General features: G+C 61.2%; 1 protein-coding gene across 1 annotated transcript; it reads left to right on the top strand.

Moving 5' to 3' along the window:
- Window positions 1-1703: 1703 nt before the first annotated feature.
- Window positions 1704-6868, top strand: IRX1 (iroquois homeobox 1). The gene is made up of 4 exons (XM_060007112.1): window positions 1704-2212; window positions 5040-6063; window positions 6416-6488; window positions 6782-6868. The coding sequence occupies exons 1-4, from the start codon at window positions 1937-1939 to the stop codon at window positions 6837-6839; spliced, it is 1431 nt and encodes a 476-aa protein (XP_059863095.1). The 5' UTR covers window positions 1704-1936; the 3' UTR covers window positions 6840-6868.
- The last annotated feature ends 3837 nt before the right edge of the window (window positions 6869-10705 follow it).

Below are 10705 nucleotides of genomic sequence, written 5' to 3'. Positions count from 1 at the left end.
CAGGAAAGGAGCCCAGGCAGTTGCATGGGGTTTCTGGCATGAGCAGGGACTGGTTAGTGGGGTGGGGGTAGGGGTTGGAGAAGAGGGAGGACGTTATGAACAGGAAGAAAACCTGACTCTGAACACAGAAAATAAAGCCTGATTACACAGCTGGTAATTCGTAATTACTATTATGGGCGTTATTGTCGCTAATTATAGGTGGTGGCTCTGTGACTGTACTCAGGCCCCCAGATGGGGGAAATGGGATCTTTCCTGATGCTCGGGGAGTCCTTGGACCTAGTAGGTTGGGGCCGCTGGAATAGGGAACTAGAGGATGGTGATCGGGTCGGTGTCCAGGGTACAGGTGGCCCAGGTCACCAGCATCACAGCGTTCTGGGGGCATGGCCTCAGTTCTGTTGCCCCAAACGGCCCCCAAACGAGGCCACCACCCAGGTCCCTGGATGAAATTCCCGCCGGGTTCCGCGTGCCCGAACGCAGCAGCAGGGAGTACACGCCTGGCGCCGGCTGCAGCTTAGGAGATGGAGCGCAAAGCGGCCCCGGGGGGCCAGGCAGGTACCCTGGGTGCGCTCCCCCCCTGGCCTCCAGGACCAAGCCACTGAGCGCAGCGCAGAAGCGGCCTGCCCGAGAGGTCCAGGACACAGGGAGGCGAGGAGGACCTTGCCCTCGGCGTCTGTGCCCCAGCCCCACGGGACCCCAGGCAATCCGGAGCCACCTCCCAGCGCGCGCTCTGCCCCGCCGGGTCGCTCGCCGCTCTTCTGGTGGGGGGAGGAGAGGGAAGCCGGGTCCCCGGCCTGGTCGCGGCGCCGCCTCGGGCCGGTGCGCTCCACACAAGTTTACTTCCTGCCGTTGCTCACCCAGTGGACAAACGAGGGGGTCCAGGCCAGGCTGGCCTCTCCCATCACCGGGGTGGGGGCGGATTGCTTCCTTCCCGGCCGCAGTGGTCCTTCCTCCGCAAAGAAAAATGGTCCTTTCCCCTCACCCCCAAGAACCGACCATCTGCTTCCCCCAAGCTAGTGGCTTCCCAGCTGGGGTTGCCCTTTCTCAAAGTTTTCACAATTGGAAAAGCCTGCAGGGATCGGACGCTTCCCGCTTCTCCAAGTGCAGCGAGGCCAGCCTAGCCCCTGCCTGATGACCTGTTAATACCTAGTGGGGGCCACGGGGACGCCACGCCCGCGTCGGTGTGTCGCTCCACGCCGGTTTCGTGGCACTTCCGCCAAAGATGACCCGGGGAGCCAAAGGCAGCATGGACCTCGGAGGAGAGGCCGCTCCCCGCCGGCTGTCATCGCGCTCCCGCCCGCCCCTTCCCCGCCGCCCGAACGGTGGAAAAGCAGGCGCCGAGGTGTTTTTTGTGAGCAAGCAGGACACACCTCGGCTGCGAAACGGCCAGCTGCGGTGTCCGACAGCTGTAAACCGGCGTCGACAGGTTGTCAGACAGCCCCGGGGGCCGGCGGGGAAGGAGCCCGCGGCCTTCGGGCCCGCACCCGTTGCCCGGCCGCTCGCGCGGCCACCGCGGGAGGAGGTGGCCCGGCCGGCGCTGGGCACCACGTGCTCGCCGGGAGGGGCGGGAGCAGCCGGCGAGGGCGGGCGGGAGGCAGGGAGGGGGCAGGAGGGGAGCCGGGGGCGGGGCCAGCGCTCAAGGGGATGCCAATCAAAGCATCAACTTCAAATTGTGTCTGAAAGCCCCGCCGCCGAGCGGAGGGCGGCCGCCGCAGTCGGCGCGCGATCGCGGATCCGGGCGCAGGCGGGAGCCGGGCGCCAGCGAGCACCCGGCCGAGGAGCAGCCACCGGCCCCCGCCTCCGGGCCGGCCCGAGCGCGCCCGGCCGGCGGCCCGCTCCCCAAACCGCGCCTCCCCCGCCCCCTGCGCTTCCCCCCCTCCCCTCCACCCTTTAATACTTGCCCGCCGCCGCCACCGCCGCCGCCACCGAGTCCGCGGACATGTCCTTCCCGCAGCTGGGCTACCCGCAGTACCTGAGCCCCGCGGGGCCCGGCGCCTACGGCGGCGAGCGCCCGGGAGTGCTGGCCGCGGCTGCCGCGGCGGCCGCCGCCGCCTCGTCGGGCCGGCCCGGGGCGGCGGAGCTGGGCGCGGGCGCGGGCGCGGCCGCCGTCACCTCGGTGCTGGGCATGTACGCGGCGGCCGGCCCGTACGCGGGCGCGCCCAACTACAGCGCCTTCCTGCCCTACGCCGCGGACCTCAGCCTCTTCTCGCAGATGGTGAGTGAGCCTGGCCTGCTCGGCGCCCAGCACGCGGCCCGGGTCCCGGGTCCCGGGTCCCGGGTCCCGGGGCAGCTCGGGGCGCGGGAGGCGAGAGCGGGCGCCGGATCGGCCCTGCCGGCGGGGCCGAGGAGGTGTTGGCCGCGGGCGCTCGAAGAGGCCGGCCGGGAGCGGCCCCGCCACGCGCCCCGGGAAGCCGGGAGGTGGGAGGCTCGGGCTGCGCAGGGGGTCTTGCTGGGAGTCGGCAGGCCGCGGGAGCAGGCCCGGGGCGCGCGGCCGGCGCTGGAGGTCGGGGCCAATCTCGCCCGGCGCCACTGGCTCGGTGGCGGCGGAGCGGCTCGGCCCGGTTTACCCGGACGCCCCTTCCCGGCCCGCGGGCCCCGCTGGCGCGACCATATTTCAGCGTTTGGGCTGAGCCAGGGAGACTCGATTTTCTCCCTCTTTGGCAGGGCTCTTGCAGTTGTATCTGAACCTTTTAAAGCGTAGTAGAGGCGGTCAAAATAAACCTAACAATGGAGATCCGACAGGCCGAGGGGTCTCTTAGAGGCTTGAGCGCAAATTTGAAATTAAACAAAAAATGAAGGCGAAAGGATTGTTGGCGTCTGAAATGGTGTTTGCTTTGACTTTCGTAAGTTGCCAAAGTTTTCATTTCATTTGCACCGAAAGAAAAGCACTTTTCTTCCTGCGTTGCATAATGGAGGATTGAAGAGAGCGGTGTCCCTGGGCTTAAAATAAATGCTGTCCTCTTAGGCTCCTGCCCCAGTGGGTGTCACATGGAGGAGTCGGGGGCTGCAAATTTCATGCTCCGCGGGGCCGTTGATCTAAAGGGTCCGTTTTCCTAGGTCTGACTGCAAAGTCTGCCTTAAACTTCGGGCTGCTGGGAATGGCTCGCCGGGCGCGCGGGTCGGGGAGGCAGACCCCTCCTGCACTGCTGCCCGCGGGGTCACGCAATTTGCGAGGACCCCCCCCCCCCCGCCCACCCATACACCCCCGCCACGTCTCCCCACTCCGCGAAGAAGAGGCAGGAAATACATACCCGACAATAGTAAAGGAGCAAAGCGGCCAGTGTGTTTTCCTGTAACTTTTCTTGTAGTTTTGAAAAGAAAGCCTATTTCTCTGAAAGCGGCCCCAGCTGCCTTTCAGATCGGTTGCTATCAAAAAAGATCAGCTCCCATTTTGTTCTGGCGGCTGGGATGCAGGGGGAAGCGTTGAGAAATTTACAAGGTATCCTTTCAAAAAGAATTCCCAGCAGAGACGAGGCCGAAATGTCTTCCTTACAGTTACAACGAAAATAATTAGAAAAGTGCAAAGTACATTTTGCAAAGATTAGGCAAAAACGAAATCTGGCCGGAGAAACCTTGTCTCTGGGCCTCGACCACCGAACTAATTAGTCAAAGAAATCTTCTGCTTTTTGCAACTTTCTCCAGAGTCCGGGTTCCCCTCTCTGCTAACACAACAACTCGACAATTTTTACATGGAGGATTATAATTTTTTTACAGAAATTTTGAATACAGATGTGTGCCAGTTGGGAAACCCGCGTGCGTTTGTAGGGGAGGGGGGCCTCTATGGTGAGGATCTGCTCCCATTGTAGTGAGGTTGGGAAGGGAGATGCTTGTTTTTTTTTCTCTTTTACGGAGGGGAAACTATATAGAAATCCAACCACCCCGCCCCCAAAGGTAGATATACGTGTGCATGTGTTTCCTCCTGGTCTCTTGATGCTTCCTGGAAAGGAAGCCTAAATACAAACCCAAATTCTAGGTCTAGGTTTCCAAGCCTTTACGGTTGGGGATTTGGAAGTCCAAAAGATAAAATTGTGAGTGAATGTCTGTCTGGGCAATTTATGGTAATAATGAGGCCTAATGAGGTTGTTAGAAAGATAAAATGTTATTTACCAAAAAACCTGATGGGATAATTTGACTTGCTGTGTTTTACTACCGATGATAAAAAGAATATTGATTGCAAATAAATCACGGCCTCTAAATGCCTTGCAAACAGTCTGTGCTTACTTGCTCCTGATCAAAGTCAAACTTGAGAGATAAAGTCTCGGAGCAGAGGCCTAGGAAACAGTTCTGCTCTGCGCGGTTGGTGCTCAGGGCCCTCCCGTTAATGTTTTACCGGATAAACCCTCTTTTTGTATTTAAAAAAAACAAATGGTGTTTTTGTTATTGTTGTTGGTGATGGCCGGGATTAAAATTTTAAATTACCTGTCACCCACTGTAGACCTTTAAGTGCGGGGCGGGCGAGCCATTCTATGCAGGTTAATTTGGGAGCTAAAAGGAGTGTGCTTTCATTTTAAATTGCTGGTGGATTTGGACTCTCAGAAAACTCAGGATGGTTTATTTTGTTTGACCCCCTCAGGGTCAAAGGGAGGGGGCCTGGGCTCTTGGTTCTCTACGTTTGGAGAAACTGTTTTATCAGCCTGGTTAAAAGGTTTTCCCCTCTAGCGAGTGTGAGATAAACTTGGACACCCGGGCTTCTGGAGTTGTTTTGGGAGGTGGGGCTGGGGGCCCTGCGGGCGGCCTAGGGAAATCCTAGGGGCTGCGGCTCCCGCTGTGGTCTCCTAGAGATTCTAGGATTCTGCAACTTTTCTTGAGTGACAAAAATATCTCCATGATGGGTGGAAGGGCAGTTTCTGGAGGCAGCTTCTGGTCTGCCCCCTCTTCCAACCCGGGTGGTGCATTAGGACTAGGCTTCCCATTCTGGAGCCGGCGGGAGCGTCTGCCTCCCACTTTCCCAGTTTGGGGGACTCATCTCTCTCTCTCTCTCTCTCTCTCTCTCTCTTCCCCCTGCTTTCTCTCTACTCTCTCGCTGGGCCTTGTGGCTGCAGGGTTCACAGTATGAGCTCAAGGACAACCCCGGGGTGCACCCCGCCACCTTCGCCGCCCACACGGCGCCGGCCTATTACCCCTACGGGCAGTTCCAGTACGGGGATCCTGGGCGGCCCAAGAACGCCACGCGCGAGAGCACGAGCACCCTCAAGGCCTGGCTCAACGAGCACCGCAAGAACCCCTACCCCACCAAGGGCGAGAAGATCATGCTGGCCATCATCACCAAGATGACCCTCACGCAGGTCTCCACCTGGTTCGCCAACGCGCGCCGGCGCCTCAAGAAGGAGAACAAGGTGACGTGGGGCGCGCGCAGCAAGGACCAGGAGGACGGCACTCTCTTCGGAAGCGATACCGAGGGGGACCCTGAGAAGGCCGAGGACGACGAGGAGATCGACCTGGAGAGCATCGACATCGACAAGATCGACGAGCACGACGGCGACCAGAGCAACGAGGATGACGAGGACAAAGCCGAGGCGCCGCGCGCGCCCGCCGCGCCTGCCGCCCTCGCCCGGGACCAGGGCTCGCCGCTGGCGGCCGCCGACACGTTCAAGCCCCAAGACTCCCCCCTGGGCCTGGCCAAGGAGGTCCCGGAGCCTGGCAGCACGCGCCTGCTGAGTCCGGGCGCCGCGGCGGGCGGCCTGCAGGGCGCGCCGCACAGCAAGCCCAAGATCTGGTCGCTGGCCGAGACGGCCACCAGCCCCGACGGCGCGCCCAAGGCCTCTCCGCCTCCCGCCGGCCATGCGGGCGCGCACGGGCCCCCCGCGGGCGCGCCGCTGCAACACCCGGCCTTCCTGCCCAGCCACGGACTGTACACCTGCCACATCGGCAAGTTCTCCAACTGGACCAACGGCGCGTTCCTCACGCAGGGCTCGCTGCTCAACGTGCGCTCCTTCCTGGGCGTTGGCGCGCCCCACGGCCCGCACCTGTCCGCGCCGCCGCCGCCGCCGCAGCCACCCGTCACCGTGGCCGCGGGGGTGCTCCACGGCGACAAGGCCTCGTCCCGCAGCAGCCCCTCGCTCCCAGGTACAGCGCCCCGGGACGTCCGCCCTGCCCCAGGCCAGTAATCCGGAGCCCGGGCGATGCTGGGGATGGAGGGGAGCTCTGGCCCCGGAGGGTGAGAGGCGGTGACCGCTGAGCTCGGGGTTGAGCAGTAATCCCTGCCTGAATTCAAGGAGAGAGGCCACGGCCCTCCGGCTCTCCCGAGAAAGCTGAGCTCTACCCGCTGGCCTGTCCCGGGGGAGGCAGGGAGGTTTCCCTGGAGACACTTCCCAGGAACGGGGCGGGGTGGGGGGGAGGAGGCCTGTGCCCCTCTGCGGCACCCCTTCCCCCCACTGTCTCTGGGCCCTAACGCTCTGCCTCTTCCCCTCCCTCGCAGAGAGAGACCTCATCCCCAGGCCGGACTCGCCGGCACAGCAGTTAAAGTCGCCCTTCCAGCCCGTGCGCGACAAGTGAGTGCCGTTGGTGTTTACCTCTGGGTAGGGGCGAGGGGGATTCGGGGGCCGGAGGCTGAGCAGTGGCAGGCGGCAGAGGGGTCGCGTAGTTAGCGTGGATGGGGCGCTGTCCACCAGCCGGGCGCCCGGGCCAGCATAGTCCGCCCCGGTTTCTCCCGAGCCGGGAGCCTCGCGGGGGCAGGTCACGCCGCCCCCCAGGCGCTTGGCTGGCAGCACCGGCCATGCTGGGTCCCAGCTTCCATCCACTGACAGCGCTGTGTTCTTCTTGTCTTGCTGTGTTTCCCCTGCAGCTCGCTGGCCCCGCAGGAGGGGACGCCGAGGATCCTAGCAGCCCTCCCATCAGCCTGATCCAGGGTCTTCTTTTACTTTTGCGGGGGGAGGGGGGAGAAGTTCGGGAGGGAGGGGGTGAGGGAGGAATCAAGACAAATATTTCAAACTGGTGTAAAGGGCAAATCTGGCAACGAAGTCAAGGACTCCCATCCATCGCTTTCTGCAGAAAGGGGCTCGTCCGGCCCGAGCTCGCGTCCAGGCAGCCCGGCCTCTGCCCGCCGCCCCGGGGGGCCGTCACCGTGCTCTGGGCGATTACAGTTCGGTAAATGCCCCCATGTGCTTCTGTCTTTCTTTTTTTTTTTTTTTTTCCTTCTGTATATAGAGTGATTTCAGGTTGTAAATAGCGCGTCAGCGAACCTGTCTAAATCATATATTTTTGTCTAATAAACTAAATGAAATGATGGCCACTGCTCCTGCTGCTGTGTGTGGCTGGGTGTCGCTGGGGACGTCCTCAATCCTGGAATCAGGAATCCTGGCATCGTGGCAGGGCTCTAGTGCCTGTGGCTGCGGAAAGAAGCTCCGGGGGAGTTTCCACCCCAAAGGCGGGTGCTTCTCAGTCTCCTGATCGGTGTTGCGTTTGTTAATGTCACCAGGGCAGTCCTTGTTGGCAGTTCAGTTCTTTCCAATTCTCACACAGTTATCTGGACACGCCCTTCTCAAGACATAAATGAGTTTGATTTTAGGCAGTTTATAAAACGATCTTTTGAAGTGGGCAACGATGGGGGAAAAGTGAAAAGAATTTCCAATCCTCTCCCCAAAGGAGGACTTCGTATTTGAAATCAGTTTATAACCAGTTGTCTCAGCGGTGCATCGTGGCGTCGGGGCGTTTCATAGGTAGAATGAGGACATAATGGAGTATGAAATTTTGCTTTCAGTGTATTTTTTAGTTATTTGGCTAAATCACTCATGGAGAAATTGGAATTTTTTTTCTTTTAACTCTCCTGCCAGGGATGCAGCTCTGTGGTTCTCTGGGCGTGTGAGCAACGGGGCTGCAGTAGTGTGTGGGGGTGACAAAGAGGGGAGCGGGCTTCCGTCTCCCAGGGACGCCCCTTTAAACTCATGCGCCCTGCACTGGGCGCACCCAGCGAGCGAGCCGAGGAGCCAGTAACGCCCAAATGGCCGCTGGGCTGGGAGGTAGCTGGAGTGATGGTAGGAAACAATGCAGAAGGAGCCGGCCGGGAGCCTCGGGAACCGCACTGGTCAGGACTGAGGGCCGTGGGGCGTGCGGAGCTGGGTGCGCAGCCTGCACTTCCAGAGGGTGCAGGACCCTTGAATTGGTGAACACCGCGAAAGCAGGCTTTCTAAAACTGCCAGTGAGGATGGGGGCTGCGGAGGTACCCGGCCCAGTGGGGAGGAGGCCGAGTCCCCGGGGTCGGACAGGACCTCCCCCACCCCGAGCCGAGCCCCAGATTCGCCCTCGAGACCCTCGGGACCCGCTGTCCCGGGGCCGCTCGCGGCGGCGAGGGACGCGGCTGCGGGAGGAGAAAGCCAGGCGCGGCCGGCTGCCCCTGGCTCCTCTGCGGCGAGGAAAGGGGCGCTCGTGCCCAGAACCAGCGGGCGCCACCCACCGGACCGCCGCCCCCCGCGCCCGCGTCCTTCTCCAGCGCCTCCCCCCGCCGCCATCGGTCTAGAGGAAAAGGTCCCCGCTTGCCGCCCCAGAGGCGGGAGGAAGTGCGAAGGGGCGGCCGCGGCAAGCGTGGCCCGACGGCACGTCGGGGCGCGCGGGTGCGGAGCGTGGAGCCGCTGGAGAGCCGGGCCGCGGAGCCGAGCCGAGGGCCGGCTGGCGGGCGGCGGCCGCGGTGGAGCCGCTTCCAGTCCGAACGGACGTGCTCGAGGCGCCCTCTATGGGCCGCAAGCGGAATAGGGCCCTGGTGGAGGCGTCAATCTCGCTCCTGGGGTAGGGCCCCAAATCTGGGGGTCCTTGGCTTTGGGGGTGCTGTGGACGCGAGCCTCGAATTATGTTGGAGGGGCTTCCTCTGTGTTCTAGAGTGCCACCCACTTGTTTGAAATCGGGAGTGTGTGTTGCTGGGCCTACTGTGTAGGCTGCTGGCGTTTGGGGAGAAGGGCTAGAACCAGGCTCCACTCCGGGTGTCCACGTTGTCCCCAGGGTCCCTTGCCGAGTCAGAGAGGAGCTTCTGGCCTGCCCTCGATGCTAGGACTGCAGGGGACAGTGCGGCCCTCCGCTCCCCATTGCAGAGCTCTGGAACAGAACCTTGGGTCCCACCCTGACCTCTGGGACCCGACGCCTCCTGTGTTCTTGGGCGAGTGCGTGCTGCTAGGTCTTAGAGGAGCAGTGCTCTGCTCCTCTGATGAGGAAGTGCGTTCTTGGCCCACAGACAAGCTGCTCTGGCGGCCAAAACGTGCGGGGAAACCCCTTCTGAGCTACTGCCGGAAGCAGCAGGTGGGATTCAGGCGGGCTATGGAGTCCTCTGCCCCTGGCCCAGTTCCACTGTCTTTACTCCTAAACCCCAGAATCAAATAGGATGGTCCATGCAGGTGTTTCTGCTTTCAACCCATATTTCCATTCTTTCTTTCTATCCAATACATTTGGGACCCCTGGATGCTGCCGCCCAGGTGGCTGAGCCACCAGGGGGGGTCTGAGGCCTCAGAACCCTGTGGCCTAGAAGTCGTGAAGGGTCCGTGCCCCCCTCCTGGGGACCAAAGCTTCACTGCAAAGAAATCAGATTGCCAGCCTCAGAATAATTTTCCTCCATTGAAGAGCTAGACATGAATTTTTAATTGAGCATTGAAAAGCATTTGTGTCCTTTGTGTGCTGTTTGTTTATATCTTTCCCAACCACTGCAGCCACCTAAGGGTGTGCACGCCTAGGGGTGTGCGATACCCCACGGGGAGGTCCTGATGAGCCCAGTGTTTCAGCACCTGAAATATCTGGGAGTGCACATAGAAACCCCCTTCTCTTTAAAGCCAAAGTGGAAGTTCTTCTGGTACTTTCTGTGTGAACAGAGGTGCTCTCTCCCACCTTCCCCTACCGGTACCCAGCACAATTTCAGAGGGTGGCAGTAGCCCTGTAAGGAGGAGACTAAACCTGAAAATGGGTAAGGGTGAGGGATGTCCACTGGATTAATGCTGGCAACTTGGCCTCCCTCCTCCTCAGGGACCAGGTTCCCATAGAAAGGGTACCCCGTGTCCAGGACAGCAGACTTCTGTCTTTATTAGGTCTTATTTCTGGGGAGAGGGTAAAGAGGAAACCCGATTTGGAGACCTCTCTGCTCCAGCTCAGGCCGGCAGAGGTGACGGGGAGATGATCCAGGTGTGGTTTTTCTAGACCAGCATCTCCCCTCAGACATTGCTGGTCTGAGGACTTGGGGGGTGGGTGCAGGCCCCATCCCAATCGGTGACCCGCTGGTCTCCGAAACCTCACTGCTCCCACCCTCCTTCCCTCCCTCCCCCGATCAATTATAATCACCAGCACATTTATCTCGCCTGCAATATGGAGAATTCATATTCATATCTCGGTTTTAGTGGCCTGACACTGATTAATGTAATACTCGCCGTGACTCCGAAGGGCTGCCACCCGATGAATCATGTCCTATAAAGTTTCAGTCGTCCTTGTAGATGGGGCTGCCGGGGAGCTAGGAAGCCGGAGGAGAGGGAGGGAGGGGGAGAGGAGAGCGAGAGGTCAGGGTGGGCGCACACCCGTGGCGGTGATGCCCCAGTCTGGGCGCCGGTCCTCTTCCCTGTAGTGGAGGCCCCGGCAGGGCCCTGGCCCCTCTGCCCGAACCCGTCTCCTGAGCCGAGGCCTCTTTCTGGCCCTCCAGCCCTGGGGTTTCCTGACGGTGCCGGCAGGCCCGGGGTTGCCGGTGGCCGAGGCAGGGTCAGGCTGGGGCGGAGGCTGCCGGCTGGCTGCCCGGGTTTGTGGCCAG

The sequence above is a fragment of the Delphinus delphis genome, chromosome 3, assembly GCF_949987515.2.
Source record: "Delphinus delphis chromosome 3, mDelDel1.2, whole genome shotgun sequence".
NCBI lineage: Eukaryota > Metazoa > Chordata > Mammalia > Artiodactyla > Delphinidae > Delphinus > Delphinus delphis.
This window is presented reverse-complemented; position numbering and strand designations above follow the sequence as displayed.

Bases quoted from the DNA above. Each gene is read 5' to 3' on its own strand.
- IRX1 (XM_060007112.1), top strand. From the start codon at position 1,937: ATGTCCTTCCCGCAGCTGGGCTACCCGCAGTACCTGAGCCCCGCGGGG. The intron at 2,213-5,039 runs GTGAGTGAGCCT...TTGTGGCTGCAG, and splicing joins TCAGCCTCTTCTCGCAGATG to GGTTCACAGTATGAGCTCAA. The intron at 6,064-6,415 runs GTACAGCGCCCC...CCTCCCTCGCAG, and splicing joins CAGCAGCCCCTCGCTCCCAG to AGAGAGACCTCATCCCCAGG.